Below are 24,105 nucleotides of genomic sequence, written 5' to 3'. Positions count from 1 at the left end.
TCTTAAGATATAACATGTTTAGAATAAACATACCAATTAATTCAGGGAGAGATGGCTTGAGACAGGTAGCCGCGTTTCGCTGGCGCCTCGTACCGCCTTGGAGGCGGAAATTGTGACGTCATCATCCCAAACTGACCAATGAAAAGGCTTCAAACAACGCACAAAGAATGACCCGACTTGATTGGACAATTGTTGATTCGCATACCGAACTCTGAACTAAATATGTAAACAAAATTTATTGTTTCATGGAAACATTTTAACTATTATTTTAATTAAAACATTTTATGAACTAATATTAGGGAAATATCAGTCTTGTTTGAAACCCCCTCCCCAAAAAATCATCCTGATTGCATAAAAACAAAATAAAAAACATATAACTGTCCACATAAGACCACACAAAATATTCTTTTCAGTGCCCATTTTTTTCAGCTTGTTGAACACGTGCGAAGATCATCATGATCCCTGCGAGAAAAGAAAGAACACCAGCCTACTTTATGAAGTTATATATAAATACAAAAATGCGCTTCCTCAGAAGAAACAGGACAGGAAATGTTGAATCCATCCCATTATATGTCCGTGGGTGGCCCGGGCCACATGGGAAGAGATGGGAAACTGCTGACTGTGACATGTGGCCCGTGGGCGAACACGCTGTTCTGATCATCTGTCACTCACTTAATCCCATCGTCAATTTCTCAATGATGGTGTTCCGTGAGATCCTTCTCATGTCATAAGGGTGCATCGGTTCAATCAAAGATGCAAAACATCGAACAGCTTATTATATCGCGTTAAATAGAAGGTGGTTGGATGACCAAAAGGGTGTTAACGAGCGTGCTCTGCAGTAAAAAGTGAATGTGGAAGCGGCCACCTATATTCTCCTCACCGGGCGGCGGAAGAAGAGGCCGCCTCTCTCTCTCTCTCTCTCTCTCTCTCCCCTCCCTCCCTCTTTCTCTCTCTCTTCGCTCTTGCTCTCTCTCTGTGTCGCTCTCTCGCTGTAGTTTGCATCCATATTATAAAGCTTTTCGCCCTTCCTGCGCGGAAGCCTTCTGGATGTACGTGTGCCGCTCCGACGCTTTTTGCACGCCGCCTGCACAACGCACTCACGCACTCACTCACTCATTGACTTGAGTCGTCCAAACATCTCCTCCACCACGAGCTGCAACTTCAATTTTTTAAAACTATTTTTTTTTGGCCTCCTCTTCTGGGATACTAATTTTGACGCGTTGGATATGTGCACACAAGATGATGACAACCCCTTTCCTGCCCGTAGAAGTAAAATAAAATAGGCTTTCGCGCACTCGAGCTTGTCCCCTGTCGTTCCATATGAAGAAGCCAAAAGTAAGTGTGGCTTTTTTAAATTATTATGATCTTTTTTTTTTTTTTGCATGCATGCATTGTTGCAGCTTTTTCTTTGTTGCGCGTGTCACTTTTGCACGCACAGTAAAATGCTGATTGTTAATGGCGCTGCGCGAGGATCGACATGTGTGCACACGACGGCGCACATTTGACTTAAGCACTAGTTTTTAAATTTTGATTGCGCTTCTTCAGGGGGCACTTTGGTTGGCTGGGTCACGACCCAGAACCGAAGCGGGTTCCTTGAAAGGTGTAATAATATTTGACTTGATCATTATTGTTATAATAATAATTATCATTATTAATATTATTCTAATGATTAGTATTAGTAGTTAATAAATTGTGATTTCTGTAAGGTCAGGTGGTCAGTGAATGCACCACTGCTCCAAACAAGAATACTGCATTTGTATGAACATGGGATCCGGCACGCCCACGACGCTCGTGAGGATAAGCAGTTCGGATGATGAATAAATGAAAAATATATTTTTATTTATTTACAATTTATACTCGTCAATTAACCTATTGGTGATTTTGTTTTTTAATTATATAGTGCTTGAATGCTTTCGGATCACTCATACGAACATAGCGTTCAAACTTTGTACTGATAACTTGAAGTTGATGAACCTGATTGTTGATTCGGTGCGATGTCTTTGAAAGGAACTTGTGTTATTACAGAACATAGTTGAAATGTTTTTAATTGACAAGTTACTGTTGTGAGTGAACCTTCTGTGGGAGAGTTCTGTGATAGGATGCTGTTTCATCTCTGACTCTATTGGAAGGTGCTTAGCCTATAAATATTATTTTGGTCAAAATTATGCTGTCGTCAACTCCATGAATGATAATTTTGTGAAAAGATTCTTGAATGCACTACCACTGCTTTCTTATTAAGAGTAGCGTTCATGCTTTGGTGAACAATTTACTATCTCCAACTGAGCCTATAATAGGTTTCCTTTCTTCGATGAACGTAGCGGCACAGCTTCAGGTTCAAACTCTTCAACCTTTGATTTAACTCAGCTCCGCAAACGCACCCTTGCTCCCAAATATACAACCTTTTAACCTTTGACTTGCCCACCCACCCCCCCTTTACTACCAAATATGCACACACGCCCTTCCCCCTGCTCCCTTCCACGTAGATCCCCCCCCCTCCCAATTCTTCTTAAAAAAAATATTTTATTTAGTCACAAGACTTCCTCTAACCATGATGCAAATTGGCAGGGTAATCATTGCTTCAGTCTTAATTCTTTGAAAAGTATTGTGTTGCCTCAAGAAACAGACAAGTGGTTTTTTTTTATGTGTGTGTGCGTGCATGTGTGGTTTTCCCTGATTTGAACTATTACGTCCATGTGTGGCAGCATAGTGAGCGAGTTGTTTGCATGTCTGCCTCACAGTTGAGAAGTTTTTTTTTTTTTTTAGTTCTTGGCTTTGTTCTTTGGGCTCAGAGCCTCTTGTGAAAATCTTTGTGGGATTGCACCCCCCCCCCCTATTATTTCAACTTTAACTTTTATGTGGACCAGCACGGTGGGTTAGCGGTGGTGCTGTCAAAGTTGGGAGGTTCCTGGTTTGAATCTCAGCTTATGTCCACCACCTGTAACCACCATGGATTTTGACTATTATGGTCTGTTAAACTAAAGTTGCAACTCGTCTTCCTCACGCTCCTCAAACGACAACTTCTTGAAGTCATCACTAATGGAGGGAAACGTGGTGCTGATGTTTGCTTCGCTCGAAGATGTGCGTGAAATGATTGTGCAGATTTGCCCCGCCCACTATCCCGCCCTCCGTGTGAGGTTCAGGGCCGCTGAGTTCAGTTAGTGAAAGTCATGATAGATCTTCATCAGCCCCACAAGGCAAGCCGGGTTTGGACCTCACAGAGCTCCTTGGTTGTTCATGTCGAGATGATGGAAAGGTGATTGACACATCCTTCCCCTTGGGCTATCGGTGTCCTTTGTGAGCACGCTTGTAAAAAAAAAAAAAAAAAATCCACGTTGATTTTTCCATAAAAAATGGGCCTCAAGGCTAAGCCATTAACGATAGCGCCAATTGAAAGGATTTCGCATTTGTGAGCGGTGAACTAAAGGCGATGCCAGACTTACTGTTTTGGATCGTTTTCTCCATCATTGGAGCAGATGTTACGCTTGTGAGTATTTCATTCCCTCGCACCTGGCTCCGGAGCAGCAATTGTCACCAGGCAAGATTTTTTTTTTTTTTTTATCTCCAACTGCACTTCAGTGTCAGTTTAAAATGATTTATAACGCTTTGCTCCAACATTTGACAAGATTTATGCAATTCATGGCAGGTCTCCTCCAAGTGGGATTTGTTCTCCACAAACCATACCGCTTGCTACTCTCGCCACTTATAAAAACATTTGGAGCTGATGTTCGTTGGAAGTCAGCATTTATGATATTATTCCCTTAGCGCTCTGTGCTCCCGCCCCTCCCTCTACGTATGTTCCCGGTGCCTGAGGTAGCAAGCTCAGAGAGGATGGAGCTCCTCCTTTTGGAATGACCTTCCGTTAAATGTCAGCCAAGCCTCCTCTCTGTCCCTCATGTCCAAAACACAGATTTTTATTCCTTGGCTTTGTATTCAGCATGAAACGTACCAATTGTTTCAGTGTTTTATTGTATTTTCTACTTTTATGTCATTGATTGATTAATTCGTCCCATTGGCAGCTGCTGTGGTTATTTGTAAAGCTCTCAATAAATGAAATTGAGTTGCTCCACTTGTGTCTCACCGTTAAAATGTTCCAAAAGTATTTTGCACACTATCACGTCCGCATTTTGAATAATGATAACACTTCATTTCCCTCACGGGACGAATAAAGTTTTCACTGTCTACAAATCTATCAATCTGTCTGTGAATTATCGATCAATCTATGAATCATCTCGGTCTCACACGCACTTGCGCACACACACCTTGTTTAACGATGGTATTTTTCACATCAATATTTACACTCATTTGTAATTTACGAGTGGATTCGTGATGATATTATGTGACTTTGTACAAATACAGTTCAAATCAACACATCAGGAACACATCTCTGTTTGTAACCTAATGAAAGTTATGAAAATTCCAAATCTGTTAGATTTGTCGAAAGGTGGCCTTCACTTTTTTCGATGTGATGTTTGTTAGCCCATTATTGTTTTTTTGTTTTTTTTACTTGACTTATTTACTGATTTAAATGTTGTTGACATGTAAAAGCTCTTAATGAGTACTAAGAGTTAAAATTTTGGCAGATCAGGCAGTTATTTTTCCGCACTAAGCTCTTACAATGAAACTTTGGGTTGAGTTGTGCATTTGTTGTCTACTAGTTGAATTTACCAATTTGCCTGGTTAGCAACTATTTACACCTCAACGTTCATAATAACTTCATTCTTATGACATTACAAAACTTTTTTTTTTTTAAATGTTCTGTATTGTGTCAGTCGTTTTCAAATTACGAGCCAGGGATAATATGGGTGCAATAAAAATGTTTTTTTTTTCCCCCTCCCAAATATATTTATTTGGATTATTTACGCAATGGGTGTGCTAATGTTTTGATGCAATTCCCTGATTGCAATTTGATGATCTATGATACTCAAGGTTGTAATGTTACGGGAAAGAGGGTGTATGTAACAGTACAAGAATGTATTAATCTGGTTTCCTGTTTGACATGCTAAAATTATTCCTATCAGTCTTAAAGATGACACTGGCCAACGTATTTTGACACCATTTCTTCCATCAATAAATTGCTCAGTGTTGAAAATCGAAACATTTTGCGAAAGAATTTTCAAATTATCAAGTGACGCTCATGTTTAAGTGATTATCGCAGCTACATCACCAGGGATCTCTTGGTAGAATTGTCATGTTGTAGGCCGACGTTGTTTTTGTTAGCTTAACGTGACCTCAAAAAAGGGTCATCGCTCAAATTGATCCCGCGTCCTTGATTAGCTCGCCGGGTGTGTTATCGGCTTACACGTGTCTTAAATAGACACTTCCCTTTTCCCACCAGGAAAAACAAACAACTGGTAGTAAGTTTGAATGATCTCGCTTTTATCACCTTAATTTAAAAACACTGCAGGGAGCAGTCACAGCCCATAGCTAGCATTAGCGTAGCCCATTTCCACCAAATGGTCAGTCTGAACGGGTAAGGTTTGGAATGACCAGTCCAGTTTTTCTTTTTGATTCCAGCGCCCATAGAATTTTGTCAGAATTTCAAATATTGGTTTCAAGCCATGGTTAGAGTTTGTTTGTCTAAAGCTTGAGTTCAGATTTCAAGCATCAGTTTGTCTTTCAAACAAACATCAAGATTTATAATTGGGGTTTCATGTTAGGGTTTCAATCAAGGCTTTCAAAAAGTTTGTGGTTACAAACTAATGGTTCAAAGGCTCGCTTTGGGATTTGATTTCAAGTTAGCCTGTGTGTAAAACAGATCAAATCAGACAAGTGATGTCTGGAAACATGGAAGAACAAAAAACGCCTCAAACGACAAAGAAGAGTCGAATTAGTAAGAAGACTCTCTCGAGCCTCGGGTGTGTCCCGTCTCTCTGTCTGGCGTCCGCTCTTCTTCATCCGTATTAGATCGAGCGCTTTAAGTGTGCCCCGGCAGACAGGCTGAGCTCAAAGGCTAAATTGATTAGCACATGAAGGGCAGCGAGCTAAGCGAGAGTCCATCGGCGGGAAAAATGCGGCACACTTCCTGTTTTTCTGCCTGCTTTGGTATTTCGCCTTTTCATTCTATCGCTCAGTTGTCCAATTTTATTAGTATGTTTGGTGATAATGATGCGCGGGCCATAAAAAGACTTCAGAGGCGGTCAGAAGTCTCTTATCTTTATGATTTTAGTGCCATCTGTGAGCGGGACGAAAGACTCAATGCGATTATGCGGAGTTTAAAGGAAACCAGAGTAGCCAGAGATGAGTTATTGTTTTGTCCTAAGCGAGCTGTCTAATTTTGCTGGCATGCTATTTACTCACTGGCGAATCCTAAATCCAAAAATGTTTGCAGTTTTTATGTTAGCGGTTAGTTTTTATCGCTTCCTTTCGACGGACCACGGGAAATGACACTAAAATGGCGGGTTCGATCCAAAATGGCAGGCTTCTTGTGTCTACGGGAGCGTGGCATCATCTGCTTTATGGTTTTACTAACGATAAACAGGTGGAATTTTGGTCAAGATGTTCTTGTGCTACCTACTACCAAAACTGATGTTCAATGATCTTCAGGGATTCATTTTCCAAAACTCGAAGCAGTTATTGATTTTTGGTACCAATGAAATATTACGGATAAGTTCTTGTCTGCCAAAATAAGCCTAACCACTAAAAACTTCTTGTATCTTTTCTGGGCATGGCTTTGAAACCCTTTTCTGCGATTGGCTGTTATCCGAGAGTTTTCTTTGTCTTCTTACGACTACTCATGATGTTCAAATTTCATGTTGAAACTAGCTTCAGCTGCTGAATTTTCCAAAACATCTGAACTTTGCCGCCATGCTTTTGCCCGCACGCTAAGACAAAGTCAGGAATAATTTAACATCGCCTTATCTCGTTTACCTGCTTCAAATTTAAAAGTACCTGGACTCTATCTTGAGAGAAAACAGGTTCGTACTTAAATGACCCCTGAAAACAGCCCAAAAAAAAAAAGTCCAACATGGGACATTAGACTATTTTGTAGGTCTAAACATGATAAACCTGCCAACCAAATTTCATGTCGCTAAGCCAAATCAAGGATGTTTTAACTCCAGCCAATGCTGGACCTACAAAGAAAACGTCCCTGAATAAAAAACAATCATTTGAGATCAACATCTGGACGGCCTCAATCATCTGCGCTGGTAATCCCGACCATGAAACATATCGCAAAACAATGACTGAGAGGCGGAGATTAGTGTGAAATCACGGAACCCGTGTCATGCTAGGTCCTGCATGTTTCGTTTTATAGGATTACATCTAGCTAATGATGCATCTCAGTGGAGACGGGGGTGGGGGGGGTTTAGGGTTAGGGTTGGGGGGTCGTCCTCAAATCAGTCACGCAGGCTTTTACTTGCAATGAGAGGAATTTGTGAATTTTTGGCTCCATCTTTTGCTAGGTTGAACCTCAGCGCATATGCTGAGATGCGTCAAATGTTCATTTAGGCCGAACTCATCTCAGTGGTACAAAACAAATTGGTTGGCATGCACACGTTATCAATCTGACTTTTCTGATCTCTCTAAAATTTTACAAAAAAGCAATTAGTGACTTAAGTTCCAGCTGAGAAACAAGACAACATGAGCACGATGGTTTTAACATTGTTTTGTGTAAAAATAGAAAGGAGCCCACAAGAAGTCAATTTTAGAATTTGTTACGCTGAACATTGCCAAAGACACAGTGTCCATTTGTACATTGCCAAAAAAGTGATTTAACCACGGCAAAAAAATTTCTTTCCGGACATATTTGCTCCCATGCCACAAGTATTTTGTTGCACCCGTATTGCGCAACCTGTACGATTTGACTTGAGAAGGCAACCCTGCAGTTTGATGGTTCATTTCAAAATGTAACCAAAGATTGTGTGATGTTTTGAAAGGAGCAGTTTTTCAAATTCATCTAGGGAAAAAAAAAGTAGTTCATTCTTCTTGGTAGAGAAGAAAAAAGATTTTATTTTGAAGCTATTTCTTCCAGTTCCAACATAATACATACTTTGCTTTTTTTTTTTTTTCCTTAGTCACGTGTTGATGATAATGAGGATACCTGAATGATTTTTCGTGTTGTTGCTGTTTGTTTTTCGTAAATAACAAATGCTTCCGATATTTTCGTCTTCTTGGTTATTGTCCTCATCTTTTTCTTTCATCTTTTTTTTGCTATTACGCTGAACAACATTTGCAGAAACAAATGTTTTCTTTACTATTCAGATTTATAGCTAAATGCTAACGCTTTCCGCTAAATACTAACAGTGACAATAAACTTCAAATCTTAAAAAAGTGATGCTCAACATCTGAAATGACACCTGCTAGTTTCCTCAGCATGTACGAATATTATAAATATATAAATATTGCGTCCCAACCTTAACTTCAATCCTCTTGGCTCATGAATTTAGCAACACGGCAATAAAGAATAGCGTGCATGTATCAGGTCAGAAGGTAACCAAAACAGTCCAATTGAACTTAAGTGACTTTTTTTTTTTTTTTTTTTTATCTATGAATGTCAAGAGTGTGAAAAATATTTGGCAGAGATGTAATGCTTTTTCTGGTTGCTTGCCCTGTAGATAAGAATCTTAATCTTGTGCAGCAGTTTGTACATAACCTCCAGATGTGTGCTGTTTGTTTGACATTATTTATCAGGTATCAAGAATTTTAAGAGGGATAATGGAAATCCTGTGAGGTTCACATGGACGCTCATAGTTGATTTCTCAGCGTCAGAGTTGCATTTCAATACAAATCAAATCAAACAAATAAATTCACATGGCTAAATCCTCTTTGAACAGCTTGAACTTGTGACTTGCCGGCTAATTAAAGGTCAGTACATCTATCAACTTGGCCCGTATCATGTTTTCCAATTAAGCGTCTTCCGGGAAATTAATCTAGTTGAAAGAGGTTTTGCACGCAATCCTGCATACCAGCGTGATGGTTACATGGTTAACAAAAAATGTACTTCAGGGATATTTTGACCTTTTGAATTGTTCTACTGCAGCGGGGAGAATAGACCTGACTGTGAATTCCTGAAAAGTCACAAATTTGTTGTCCTTTTATGCACGTTGGATACAGAAAAGTAATTAATTTCCACGGTAAATAAATGTTCCATTGATATACAGAAATGCAAATTATTGTAAATATCAAAATAAACCTAAATTGAAATCAATATCAGTTTTAATAATCACTCATCTATTATGTTTTATTTGAGTTAATTGACCAATTATTCAATACATAGAATGAATACACCCAGTTTAACTGGCTAGTAATTAATTACAGGGTAAATGTGTAAATATTTGCAAAATATATAGTATTAAATGGCAGTTTATTCCAATAATGACTCATTTATTTTAGTAACGATGTTCATGTTATTTACAATAAATAAGTAATTTCATGAAATTAATCAATACAAATGGGAGAGGGAAAAAAAACAGGTCAATAATTTTAACAAATGTATCATAACTCACGTTAATGTGGGCCAAATTAATTGTCTGTTGCCTGCAAACCCAAATTTGTTTGATCACACCTTCACACCTTACTTTGTGCTCCGGGAAATGTTTGACAAAGCAGTACGGAATTGTATGTGCTGAGTCATCATTTTACCTGATGACTCATAATGTTGCCAGATTGAAACCATTAAAAAAAACACGTAGTAAAATTTAATGCATGTATTCTTAATTGAAATTACCGCTCACTTTTACAGTCAGTATAATAATAATAATTCAATTATGACCAATTATGGTGCCACGTGTCCTTACGTTTTACACAAAACAGCAACATGGGAAAAAAGCAGCTTTGACGGGAAGTCACACTGAACTACTGAAGAGCATTTTATACTTTTTTGTCTGTTTTGAAATCCGGGTAGAGTGGAGAAGTGTTTTCAGATCAACTTCATTTGATTGTCTTAATTTGACCCTTTGAAAGCACTTGGCCAACTGTTTTTGTGCTTCTTGGATAACTTCATTTTTTCCAAAATACAGTATTCCTCAAATGTAATGAAATAAATTTGAATAATAGAATAATAGATATTCATTTGTATCCTTTTTTTGTGACTCTGCCAGTTTCTCAGTCAGCCTGCTGATGACACTCTCAGCTCAGCGGCCACATTCTTCTGTGAACAGCTCATAGTGTCAGCTCAGGTAAAGATAGACAACAGCTTGAGGCCCAAAAAGGTCTTGTAAAAACTAATTTATATTTTTCTTCTATTTAAAAAAAAAAAAAAAATCAATTGATAAGGTTTTAAGGACTTTATTATTAAAGACTTTGGATCCTATTTTCATGCCCAGTGCAAGTGTAGCATTGCGCATTTATTTATTCATTTATTTATATCTGAATGTTTTATATTATATAAATATTATGTTTTATATTATTATATAAATATTATTATTTATATTTATCGTGCTGAAATTTCACCCCCAAACCCAATTCCTCTTATACCTTATAACTAACTTATCAGTCAAATTTAAAATCGTATCAGCAGTTTTTATTGACCTTAAAACGTAAGCATGAGTAATTGGTTTGTTTGTTTGTTTGACTGGTTTATTTTTTTTATTGATACCAAATAAATCATTGCCGAATACGTAGAAAAGCATGATGCTACTGCACCTTCGACCGGTGGAAAAATTTAGTCAACACATGGAAGCTGCTCATATGAGCGTGACCAGCCTGATTCCATATGCAGGGCTGGAAAATATCCAAGCGGCTTTGATATCGTTACAAACGCACGTCATCAGAGGCATGTGATCGAGTTTAGCTTAGATGTTTTATTAAGTTGAAAAGGGGTTCTGGCAGAGGAGAGGGGGGCCCTATGGTTCATGTCCTTATGTTTAAGGCAGAGTTTCTCATCCTTTTATCTAGCTAAGGCTGTCACAAATAATTATTTTCAGAATTCACAGATTGTGCAATGCGCTCTCTTAGATGGCTGTCCGGGAGGGGGGGCACAGCCCTGATGGCGCCACCCTCTCTGCACGCCCCTGGCATAGTGAAATGAACAAAGATGCATCATTTTTTAATGAATAACAAATAAGTAGAATCGTTATCATCATCACATTTACAATCCTCACCACTATTGTGATCTGATATCTGCTGTGCGAAAATTCTAAATGTTTTCCACACGACTTGTCTACGTGTCAGTTTCTCAGCTTCTGGTGTGACCAGAAGGAATCAAATCACCCAGCAAAAATCAGTTTGCTGTCAGCAGTTTTTTTCTGGTCAAAGCTCTGTGTGAAAGGTAGCAACATCAAATTTGGATCTGAGGTCACAATCTAATGATTAGAGGAAGAGACAGCAGTATTAAAGAAATCTACAATCTTGCATAAAACGCACTGACATGGTATGTTAACCCCAAAATCTTCTTCGTAATACATTCAGTGAAGCCCAACTAGTCAAGCCGCAGTGTTCTGATCATTTTTTCATTTGTGTAACGTGATTTCAACAAGCAAAATCCACCGGTTCATCTCCGGGGGCGGCCATTTTGTTTGCCACTTGCTAACACAGTTGCCAGGTCTCCTCAGGCCACAATCCATCACGGCTCACCAGCCAAGTCGTGATGGGTTGTGACCTGACACCTCGAAATAGTGATGTCATTTTCAGTCAAGTGGCAAAATGGCCGCCCACTGCGATGGAGAAAAACGGCTTAACTCATAATTCACAATCACTAGTTGAGGCCCATACGACATGTTGTCAAGACAAAAAAAATGGTGTTGACTTTCCTTTTAACACACACACGTGAAAGCAGGTGTCCAACAACAACTACTCGGGACCGAACGTCACGCCAGACGGAGGCAGGATGCCGTCTGTCTGAAAGGCAACGATGCAAAACCAGGACGGGAATTTAACACCCACCACACCTTTACTGCCCTCATGTAATTTTCTAAAATTCCTGGCATCAGTGATTTTATCACAGGCATAACAAATGGAAGACAGCTGCTGCGCTTTAGGTACCACTAATAAAAACAATCTGCACACTTTTAGGTGTGAATGTTCCTGGGATTATCATTACGGCCCGGCAAGTTCAACTCAGGATTCTCATTTTCTTCCTCGGTTGCTGCTCTGGGGTGGCAGAGATGCCCCGTGGGCCCCTCCCTGTACGCCCCTGTTATGCCGCTCATACTTTTTAAACTTTTGTAAGCCGACATTATAAAACCAAGTGGATCTTTTGAGTTTTTTTTTGTCGCTATGAGCTCACAGCCCTCGTGGAAATTATCCGTACTAGTTTTGACAGCGTATATAAAAGGTGCTTATGTGGATTATACGTTGGAGTCGATTAACTTTCTTGTTGGCCCCGGTGGAGACGACTCCAAGTGCGTCTTTAAAGAATAATAAGCTTTGTTCAAAAGTATCCGTGTGTTTTGGATGCTTTCCAAACATTGAAGCAAGCGTATTTATCTTGGGGTTTTAGCCGTTACCCGTGGATTTCCCCCTTTCAAGGCATCCCTAAAACAACGCTGGGTATGACAATTAGAAATTGAATAACATCCCGCCTGTTCTTTGTGTTTGTTTTTTTAACGGCTTTATTTGCGTCCTTCCTGCCGCCGCTCGCTGTTCTTCCTGTTGTGAGCGACGCAAAATGTGGACCTAAGCGCTTTTCGCGCAAATTGAAACAAGTTGCTGCGAGAAGCAGTGTCGCAATCCAAAAGAGAACATGCTCGACAGGGCTCAACTTGTCCACATCCATTTAGAAAATTGGAGTTTTTTCCTTGTTGTTATTATTATTATGATTCAGTTAGGGTTCAGGTAGCGCCTTAGATAAACACAATTTAACTTAGTTGACATAGTGTCTCGCATGTGATCCTAATGTTACGAGTCAGCGCTTCCAGATGAAAAGTTCCGAGCATTCTGATACGCTACGCGTCACGCAGTCAAATCTTTTTTTCTCTCGTGGGAAAACAACTGAATGGTTGAAGATGATTATAAAAACAATTGAAGGTTTAGTAATGTCAGAAAACATGCAAAATCGGTTTTCCTAAGTCAGCTGACGTCCATGAGTATCTTGTTGCACGGACGCTGATAATTGGTTTGCTATCGTTAAGGAAATCAAAAAGCATTTATATTTTGAGACGAATGACATTTGAAAGATTTTGTTGACTTTATTGTAGCCAATGGGAATTTTATTTTCTGGCGACTTCTGCTTTACTGTCATCGCAAGCAGAGTTGGCCAATTGGTTGTTTGGTTTTTTTGGGGCCATTACGCAGCTGAACCGTCAAAAATACGAAAAGACAATTAGTTCTTTCTAAACATTTCTGAGAAATGTCCCCGCTCCCCACTTGTGTCTGAAAAGTTGGCTACGGCCCTACAACATCTAAGCTAACGTGTTTTTGTTCACGTCTGCAACAATGTAGCCTTTAATCTACTTTACTGTAAGTGTGGAGTCGAATGAATCAAATCTAATTCATACGTTTTGTTGTTGTTGAACACTTTTGGTTTTAATCAATCTTACATGCATGTTTTTGTAAACATTGCAGACAGTGTGGTCTTCAGTTAACCAAATATGTTTTCTTCACCCAATGACTTTTTAGTCAACTCAACTGACCACAACCTAAGGCTCGATTTCCATGCCCAGTGTAAATCCAGCATGAGTATGGAGCTAAATCTCCGCAGGGGTGGGCTGGACTGAGTTTGAGTATTTTCACAGACGAATGGCGCCAATTAAAACAAGTGCTTTGCACCGCTGTGGGCGTGAACACCATGGACCTGTCAATCAAAGCGGTTCCTCTCACTCCCGATGCATTCCATGACACGGCGGTAGAGGAAACCAAATTTGCTGGAATCCAAATAGGAATTTAAAGAATCTTAAGTACGTTTATAGGCAATTACCCCCAGCCATTATAAAAATAGAATAAAGACGATGTGCTAATCAATGGAATTCGCTGTCATATTTATTGATGAACCACGATGACATCTACTTTACACGACCTTTGGCACGACAAATAAAGGTCCCTGAGCCTGACGGGTGTCTTTTATAAACACAAAACGACAGTTTAGTGTTCAGTGTCAACACTGAACCAAGACAAAAGCGTCTGCGCTGTTTGTAAATGCAACAAAGTGCACTCATGTGTTTCATAAGGTGCTAAATTGTTTGAAGACCACGTTTCGGGAAGACATGCTGTGTCGTCCATTGGGCGAAACCCCGATTTCTGCTGTGACGGAGCAGTATTTGCTGAGGGGAAGGTCAAGTCTGCGGTTGCTGGCTTTCATCCCATAGCTTTCGCTTCATGTCGCAACTCAGTGGATGTTAAGAGGCCTCGGGGAGCCTTGCCGCCGGTGGTCAGGAAATACTTTCCAAATGGAAGTCGACCAAATAGCCGCTAGCTTTTTAGTGTCAACTTGGATTGATGTGCAAGAAGCCTGCTGAGTGGGTGAGGTCGAGGCGGCTTGCTGCTTGTTCGGGGAAAGTTGTAACTATTCTTGCTAATTTATTCCAAATGTAGGAATTAATGCTAAGGCAGTAGTGTATGCTTAGCACCTGTTCGGAGGTTTCTAGGTTTGAAAATTGGAACTTGTGTCAAGGTTCACTCATTTTAGGAGGAGTAAAAAGAAAATAGACTTGCGTACCAGGGGCGTCACTAGCTTTTATGAGCTGAGGGGGCTTAGCCTCCTTGCAGGAGATGTACAGAACGAATCAATCGTGAATGAAATTCACAAGCTGTGTGTAAAAGTATACATTTGTAAATGTTGTGTTATTTCAGTTCGTTTATAACAAATCTGAAAATCAGTTTGTAGCTGCAGTGTATGCAAAATCTGCCGTCACAAAGTAAATTCAATTCAATGAACAAAAACATGTTTAACAGCTACAGTTGGATGGAAGCCTAAATATTTTTTAATTTTAATGACTCTGTTGTGATGTATAGTGGCTAATCACACAAAACAATAACGCCGTGCTCATTGTGTTCTAATAATTACCTTCCTCAATCATTTCAAGTAGTACAACTTTACAAGTCTATTGTTATGCACCTTGCCTGAAATATTTCCGCCTTCCCGAAATAGGCGTGCCGACGCCTCGACAAAAGAGTCGAGGCAAAGTGAAGCAATTGTATCAAAGTCCTACATAAATAAAGGATTGATTGATTTGATCGATTCACTTGCACATTGCTCCTAAGGGAAAACAAAAGAAAATTCTCATAAATTTGCTAACGATGTGACCTTACTAACAATGATGATTATTTGATGATTATTTGAAATTAGGTAATGATAATAGCTGGAAAACACACACACACATGCACACACACACTGCTTGGACATGTTGTTCAGATTAGAAGAAGAATTTGTTAACTCAGCACTCGCTAGTTCATATCCAGGGTGAAAGAAGTTAAGGATCATGTTTATTTTGACAAGTCGAAAGTACAAATACCCATTTGGAAATGGAGAAAGTAAGTGTGAAGTCATCAAAAAAAATAAATACTGATTATAGGTCCACCTAAGACAAATTTGTGCTCCCTGGAGATCCGAGTGGAAAAATGCCACCAATCAAGCCTTGGCTGACTTTGATGGCACTGAAGCCTCAAACTTGGCCCGATTATCGCCAAGTCGATCATGAAAAAGAAAATCTCCTTTCGCACCTTCCTATCGAAGCCGACAGTTGACCTCTAAAAGTTTCTGCTTTCAAAGATGGTACCAGAGGTGCTGGCACTTCTCGTAGAAACAAAATGGAGATCCCCACGTTGCTGTTCCGAGCGGACGGCAGCAGCCCGCAAATTTCTTGGCTTCCACCATACAGTAGTATCAGAGGCTTAGACTCCAATTTTGTGAATTGCTAAACACACATTTCTCAGTGGGCCTCTTTCACACTCCCTGACCAGGTCGACTTTTCCCCCCAACTTCATGTTCCATCTGGCTGTTCTGCATGAAATGTACCAACGTGGAATGAGTTTTTTCTCCTCTTTAAAGGTAGTAAAAGAAGTGAGCTGTGTGATTGGAAAGAAGTAAAACAGAATGGGGACGGGTTGTTTAAGGCTAGACCAGGGGTGTCCAAATCCGGTTCTGGAGGGCTTCTATGTTTTGGATTTTTCAGTCACACTTGATTCAAATGAGGAAAATCGGAATATATACTATCACTGAAATGTTGCTGTTCTCGGGGAATTGATTTAACAGACGCCAGTACTTCTCTGGATTGAGATTGATCCAGAGGTAGGTGCTTGAGTTCGACTTTGGTGTTTCTGTGCACATGCCAGATCTTTGATGGCTTCGATAAGACTGAATTGGGGGAAGAAAGCCAACCGGGACAATTTCCAGAGGCAAGACAATGCTTGTATGATGGGGAATTTCACAATCCTGGAGGTATTGAGATTAACGTCCAAGTCTCGCTCCTCCTGCTCGCTCGCTTGGAAAGCAAATGTATAGTTATTGGCATTCTGATTAATATTGGGTTTGTGGAATATGATTTAAGGAGCGTATTTATTCCTTTTATTCTCCCTCTGAGGGGGCGGCCATTTTGCCTCTTTGCTGTCAATCACAACCAATCACGGCACACCAATTTTCTGAAGCTGAGTTGTGATTGGTTGTGACCTGGCAACTGTAATGTCATTTTCAGTCGGCAACAAGTGGCAAAATGGCCGCCACTTGAGAGGAATAAAAACAATTTCAAGAACTTTGACTTGGTGTCATTGAAGCGAGATTTAAGCAGGCAAGATGTTTTTCATAATTATGAAAAGTTATTGCTGTGGCAGTACAGGCAAGATGTTTTTCATAATTATGAAAATTTATTGTTGTGGCAGTACATCTTTTTCAGATTCTCACAACTTGAGTCATGAATGACAATATTTTTGTTGTTGTGTGTGAACAATCAGTGAATCCCACGGCTTATTTTTCTCAATTGTTTGTAAGAATTTTGCAGCAGTCTCGTCAGATCATTGGAAAAATTCTCACAGTTAACGTGATTTATTGTATATCTGCTTGTGTTTTTTTTTTTTGTTAGATTCGGATAGGCGTCTGTGTCCATTTACTGCTGCTGATCACGCTCGGGGTGCATTCAAGTAAATTTGACGTCAACCCAGTGACAGATGACGTGTCAAGACTCTCGATTTTGGTAAGAACAAATGCTGCTTTCATCCCAAGCAATAACAACTGTGGCCTACTTTTAATACGTTCCGCACACAAACAATTACAGTAAGAAATGGCGCTATTATTCTCCGTAAATTATTTTCATCATGCTTCAACCTTGTCCTTCCCAAGTGCTGTCAATGAGCCAGTGAGAAGAGAATCTCAATTTGGCTGACAAAGAACATCTGGATGTGTTTGTGAGCTGTTCATTTGAAATTTGCCAAGCCTCAACATAATTAATACAATAAATGGATGCATAAAGGCCTTGACAATTGTTGGATCAATGCAAGCCACTGGACCACCTTGTAATCTGCTTTTGCATTCATGTCTACTCTTCCCTTTCGCTTCATTGCTTATGTCTTCTTCTTGTCCTTCCACAGAAACATAATATTCCCAAAGACTACAAAATTCCTGTACATTACATTCCGAGAGAAGAGGTAAGACCCTCCCTTTACCGAAACCGTTTGGTGACTTTTGGAACGTTTGCGAGCAGCTTCGTGTCAAAAGTCGCACGTGTGTGATGCAAACGTAGTACCAAATACATCAAACAGAAAAACATGAAAAACACTATATTTGAAGGATACCACCAAAAAAAGTTTGATTCCTGCCAGAATAAGTCCACAAAAATAGGTATGATTAAAAAAACAAAGTTGTAATATGTTAAAAAGTTGTATCCATATGAGACTGAAGTCATAGTATGAAAAAAATTTTCCCCAAAAATGATAAAACCTACAGAATAAGTCATAATAATACCAAACTGTTATTGTGCTCCACAAACAGTTTTAACATTACATTCAAAAGCTAAAAATGTTTCGACTTGTATTGATTTCTTTTGTTTTTTAATATTTGCAGGGTGGGATGTGCTGGGTAAAGCTCAACGTCTTCTACCTGGAGGAGAGTTTACAAGACTTAGCGCACAAGTTTGGCAACATTTCGTCCAACAGAAAAGACATTAGCATATTTATACAAATGCTCCAAGAGCTACGACTCAATATGGGCTCCGTGGTAAGAATTTTTCATTTGAATCGATTCCTTCTGTTGATTTTTTTTTTTGATTCAATCACATTGAAATTGGGATGTTGCTTAAAAAAAAACAAAAAAAAAACAATTACGTTTGCAAATCTTATTCACGACAAAGGCAACGCGTTTGTTCAAACTGATCAAAGCCATTTAAGAGCTTAGCATGACAAGAATGCTGCGACGGGCAACAACAACAACAAAAAATCGAAGAGCATTCTAAAGCAAACAAACACCTGTTTGGAACATTCCACAGGTGAGCAGGTTAACTGCAAACAGGTGAGTTGAACAAGGACAGGGCGAGGTGCTGCCAGATCCAATAGTGCCCCACGTACAGGACAACATTTCTCAACATAAGATTTCAAAGAATTTGGGGATTTCATAATCGACGGTACATACTAGCACCGAACGATTCCGCGAATCTGGAGCAATCTCTGCACGTAAGCGGAAAGAAACCGGAACCATCAGTGATTTCCCGTGACATTCGAGCCCTCGGGCTGCACTGCATCAACACCGGCTTCTTTGTGCGTAGGATGTTGCCACGCGGGCTCAGGACTCCTTCCGACAAACATCTTGTGTTCAAAATATCCGTCGTTACATCTGGGCCATGTAAAACCAAAGCCATAGATAGATAAACGCTGCAGGCTGGATTCTCTGGCCGGAAAAGTACGTCGGGAAATTGTGGAAATTATGAAGGATGTTTCCTCTGGACCTCTCTCGACTGATATTAGCATAAAGCTAGCATCTGTGATTTATTTTTTTTTATCAGTATGAACGCTAAATATCTGTCGTGTTTGCGTCAAAGGTATTAATTTTTGGGGGCTTGTTGTTTGCAGGAAGCGATCATGTACGACTTTGAATGCCACTACCGTGAGGAGCGGTGGCCCACGGAGCAATACTTTGCGTTTGTGTCCGACTTCCTGGTCAGCGCGCAGCACAGAGCCGACTCGGACGACTGCGAGCCTCCTCCCTGCCCCACCACACCCCAAACACAAACAGAACAATATTTAAAAGGTGGGCACTTGGCTAAGTCTCGACGAGACGAGCTAATGGACTCACTGAGCATCATCCCCTTGCCTTTTTGAGGCGTCCAAATGATTTGTGTTGAACTTTGAACAGCTTCTTCATGGCTATGTGGGAAAGTTATTTTAGGAACTGGAACTTTTGTCTCAGCCAAATCAAATGTTGATGTTTCGCCGGACCGCACAGTGTCGAGGACGGACGCTGCAAATGTGTCACTCAAATGTGCAAACGCAAATATTTGTTTGCGTACTGAATAAGTTTTACTGACTGCCGACAACTTAAGAGTGACAAAAAGTTGAACCTCGATTTATTTGTGCTTCAAATCATCTTTTCCAATTGAAATGAACTAAAATATGAGTCCACCCTCCTGAAAACTAACGCATGCTAATACCCCAGTTCCATCATGGGAAAAAATGTATAAGCAATGTTAAGAATAGTATAATGTGGGTCAAATGCTGAAGAAAATTTGAACAATGCTAAAAAAAAATAACAGTTTTGTGGGTCACATGTTAAAGAATTTTTTTTTTCTTGCACGTGCATATAGCAAAGGAGTTGTTTTTAGCATTTAGCCTACAATGCTAGCAAATACGTATTTCCAAGTGCCTTAAAACAGATTTTGCATGCATCTGTGAATATGAAATATACATCGATAAATGTTTGTGCTTGTTTTAGAATTGCCGTCGTCCAGCAGTAAAAGCTCAGAGTGTGACACATCCACAGACTGCCAAACACGTACGTTTTCTTATTGCCTTGTCTTCTTCTTCTTCCCACGTCATGCCAGCATGTTTGAGTGTTTGAAGTGTGTGTGTGTATGTGTGTGACTTGTTAGCGCATCGCTGCGAAACCAGTCCAGCTGGTGTGTGTGTGTGTGTGACAGATTTTGAGGGAACATTTGGTTGCTTTGAAATTCTTCCTCCTCCGAGACGGACTTCTATTCCTGAACCCTGCTCCTGCTTTTCACATCTTGGAACTTTTCATGTGACTTGAGATAGAATCAACCATACTTATGAAAAAACACAACCATTACCCCCCCCCCCCCCCCCCCTTCTAAAAACTTCACAAGAACCGTTGCAAACCTCAGGGGAAGGCTTAGCGAAATATTTCACATGCAAACTATTCCGATGATCCTGTTTGACTTGTGAGTGTAAACACAGAATATTGTTTTAAGTCATTTTTAAGCAAAAGGAAAAACAAATAATTGAGGTTGGCGGTTAATTTCCTCAACCCATAAATATTATTGGCAAACTAATGGCAGAACTTAAAAAGGTTTACTAAGCACTTTAAAAGGCCAGGCATTTTATACACAAGATGACGCAATGTGCTTTGCGTCGTTAAAAATAATGTACAGGTAGAGAAGCACGAAGTAAAAGGAAATCAAAAGGAGCTTACTATTTTTTTAACAATAAAACGGAGCAAGATTTAGAAAAAAAATATTTTACAAATGTTTTTAAAGACTTTCGGCATAACGGCGAAATGCTGACTCAGCGTGTTTGCTTTGAATACTGATTTCGGGTCGGATTTTCAATGGATTGTTGATGTTGCCGATTTTGTCGGCACGATTGATATTTTGACGTTGTTGACATGCAGACCAAGAAGCCCGTCTGCTTCCGGAGGTTGTGGAGCGAAGTCTTCTATCTTTACTCTTTATTCCGTTCCTGGCACTCATCCTGCTGCTCGTATGGAAGGTGAGTCATGCTCGTCACTTTTTTATTTTTTTTTTATGAGCCATCTACGGCGCTTTCATCTTTGCCTGGAATTTACTGCAGCAGCCGGCGGCCTTTCAAGCCGCTGGAGTTATGTCAAAGCTGTCGTAGAAATATTAAAAATGATTTCCCGCCCTCCCCCGAGCAGCTCAGATCGCGACGGAACAGCCGAGATCTTCCGCAGATTCCCGGAGAAGACGTTCACTTCACAAGTACAGAAAGGAGCGCACCCCCGCTAGATTCCCGAATTACAGAAAAGTACGTCTCGTTTGTCAAGAAAAAAACGGACCCCGACTCGTTTTCCTGGCTCATCTGACACCGTTGTTTTCTTCTTCCCGTGTTTCAGAAACAAGTTGAACATGATTGAAACTGTGTAAAAGAACTGCTTCAGCTGGTAACTACATTTTTCATCTAACTGATTCTTGAAAATATTTTTGTTGCTGTTGCTGATAAACCTTTGCTCTGCGCATTTGTCCATTTGCTTGCAATTCTATAAAAATGAGTGACGATGGGAATAGTTACAGTAAATTTGATAATCTATTTGTGGCCCTAAAAAAAAGGTTAAAAAAGTGTAGTTTGGAGCAATCACTAATTTTTTCTTTTTTTTTATGCATGTGACTCTCTAGGTGATGAAAGTATCATTCCATAGAGTGAGTAACCACAATGGGGATTCCAAGAAACAAGCAAAGAAATAAAGAAATTTAAAAAAAAGACAACTGCTTCCTCTCTCTGCTGCCACCGCCACCAGCAACCACCATTTTGTCAGCTCTCATCAACCACCGCTGACCCTTCTACTGTATGGATACGCTTTTCCATTTTGCTTTAAGACTGGCTTCGTTCATTGAGGAGTAAGAAAAACAACAAGAAAGAAAAAGACTGACGTTCCTCCTTGCCCAGTATTTCTTCTCCCGGACTTGATGGCATCCTCACAAACTTTAAGCAAGAAGAGAATGCCAGACTGTGACCACATCGATTTCCCCCCCCCCTCCACCTCCACTCACTGGATATTCCGAAGACTTCGTCCACATTCTACAAGATCGTCATCGCCGTTTGAGTCTCCCTGTGGGGCTTGTACGCTCTATTTATTTATTGCCCTTTGCAGAAGCACCTTTGCGTTTCACCCCTGACCCCCGAGTAGGTAGCGGGACTGCTGGCTGAAGGCACAGGGTGGGAAAAGATGACAAATACAGTGGATCCTTCCAAAATATGTCTGAAGGAAATAGTGCAAATAAGCACATGCTAAAAAGTACTTTTTAAAACCAATTTAAACTGTTGTACAACTCATTAACCATTTTTTTTTATTATCCTCCGTATGAAAAATTGCAAATAATCTTATTTTTTCCACTCCAACAATAGTAACTGCTATACAGGTGTAACAATAATTATTATAATAATAGTATATTGTTGTAAAACAATGACATTTTTGGTTCCAGGCTCAAACTGTGGCCACTGTAAAAGCTTTACTCATACAGGCAATATGTTAATTTACATTTTATAAGTGTTAAAAGAAGCTAACCACTGTAAAACCAACATGAGGTGCAAGAATTTAAAAAAAAAACTTCAGTAGCCAGCTGCGGCGTGAGAATGGCTGCTCCGCAATCTTATGTAAACAAATTTTTGGCCCCGAGGTCTCGGCTTTGGAGTTTCTACTGTATACAAACAAATGCTAGCTTCTATGCTAAGAAAAATGACAAAAGAATGCAAAAAACAGGAGCCATGAATGCTCATTAGCGTCTTTAGCCTAGTCTAATGACATGCCTGGTTTCCATTTTGCCTTACTGTCTCAGATCAAATCTGATTGACGTCAAAGACAAAAAGCTACGTCAATTAGCGTAGCGCCAGTGGAGGCTAACCATATGAAGCCTGGGAGGCTGTTTTGCGGCTAACAAACAGCAGACGTCTTCATCCAGCCGTACGTTTTCTTCCATTGTAAAGCTAACTATAAATCTACAAGCATGAGTCATCAGGATTGCATGCTTCACAGATGCTACATTCACACGTGTTTATGCTAACAATTATTGGCTCCAAAGTGTAATTAACGGAACATGATGAAATTATAAATTTCACCAAAAAATGTCACTTATAATTTAAAGAAAAAAAAAAAACACTAACACAAAGCATCTGATAAAATACTGAGTACTTGTGTAATTTGGACTACAAGTAAATTTGACCTCATGACCGCGGTTCGGAAAAATCAATTAAAGTAAATTTGAAATTTAAACAAAAAAATTTACAGGACAAGCCAAATTTAAACTAGAACTGAGACAAATTAAACATGTAACATGCTAATTAAATTTTATGAAATTTAAAGACAATTTAGCACCCATGGTGGTATCAGGTATTGTCAAAACATTTACAGTATATTAATTATTTGATATATTAGTAATTTCAATTTAAGTGTAAATATATTTCAAAAGAAAATTTTTATTTGAAAAATAATGAAAACAGTCCATGACGGTGTCAGGTACTGGGTTTATTTTAAATTAAAAAAAGAAAAATGTCATTTTAAATTGTTATGCGACTATGTTCAAATAGAATTTGTCCAAAAATAGAATTGTTTTAATAATAATAATAATTTAACTAAAAATTGCCCATGTGAGTCTCAGGTATTGTCCAAACGTCTGCAGTTGATGTAAGAGTCGTAATACGATATCACCGTGAGTCACAATCAGTTGCTTTCTCGTTTATGCCCACATCAACGACACTGTAACTAAAATGGATCAAGTTCTCTTTGAAAGATTTTTAACCCAAGTCCCCTTGTGCCTTTTGTTTGGTTAGTTCTCAACTCCTGCTTTGTGAGTAACGGTCAATCAATCCCAGACAACTGGCAGAATCGTCCATGAACGGATTCCTTGCAATCCACCTGTTTGCATTTAGCACCTTTGCTAACATGTTAGCCTAAAAAAAGAGCTCATTTATCCCGCACGGTTCCCGAGATGCTTCTGCTCCAATTCCACGTCTTCTCTGCCCGCCTTTCCATCCCCACACACTGACTTTTGACGAAAGCTGTGAATGAAGCAAAATACGGTGGTGGTGCGTTTGTCTTGAGAAATTCTGTTGTTCCTACTGATCCTGAAAGATATTATCTTTTCTTTCTAAAAATAAAAAAACGTAAAAAAAAATCACGGTGGGACAATCACAACGTCCAGACAATAAAATAAGCTTGGTGGGCTCACAAAAAAAAAAAAAAAAAGGCAGATATTGATATTATTGTTATTATTATTACTATTATTAAGAAGATGATGAATGCCCAGCTGCTACTCTGGGTGAGAACTCTACTGTATTCTGTATTTTTGTATAAATGTAAACAAGCATACATCCAATATGAATAAAGTACGTGTATCCTGA

The 24,105-nt window shown here is 39.5% G+C and overlaps 1 protein-coding gene and 1 long non-coding RNA gene across 6 annotated transcripts in view; one reads left to right on the top strand and one right to left on the bottom strand.

The window, feature by feature from the left end:
• LOC148396987 (uncharacterized) overlaps window positions 1-2,405 on the bottom strand; it is a 64,119-nt gene extending 61,714 nt beyond the window's left edge. For 3 of the 5 annotated variants that reach the window (XR_015859030.1, XR_015859031.1, XR_015859034.1), the window contains exon 1: window positions 34-2,405. This is a non-coding gene — a long non-coding RNA (uncharacterized LOC148396987). The remainder of the gene's footprint in view (window positions 1-33) is intronic. The other 2 variants (XR_015859032.1, XR_015859033.1) reach the window with 2 other exon arrangements.
• On the top strand, window positions 900-24,105 carry kitlga (kit ligand a). The gene is made up of 10 exons (XM_088378497.1): window positions 900-1,335; window positions 16,890-17,000; window positions 17,395-17,451; window positions 17,867-18,019; window positions 18,868-19,045; window positions 19,727-19,786; window positions 20,642-20,739; window positions 20,906-21,015; window positions 21,104-21,151; window positions 21,384-24,105. The coding sequence occupies exons 1-9, from the start codon at window positions 1,321-1,323 to the stop codon at window positions 21,132-21,134; spliced, it is 813 nt and encodes a 270-aa protein (XP_088234623.1). The 5' UTR covers window positions 900-1,320; the 3' UTR covers window positions 21,135-21,151; window positions 21,384-24,105.

The sequence above is a fragment of the Syngnathus floridae genome, chromosome 6, assembly GCF_059516105.1.
Source record: "Syngnathus floridae isolate MCC-2025c chromosome 6, RoL_Sflo_1.0, whole genome shotgun sequence".
Lineage (NCBI taxonomy): Eukaryota > Metazoa > Chordata > Actinopteri > Syngnathiformes > Syngnathidae > Syngnathus > Syngnathus floridae.
This window is presented reverse-complemented; position numbering and strand designations above follow the sequence as displayed.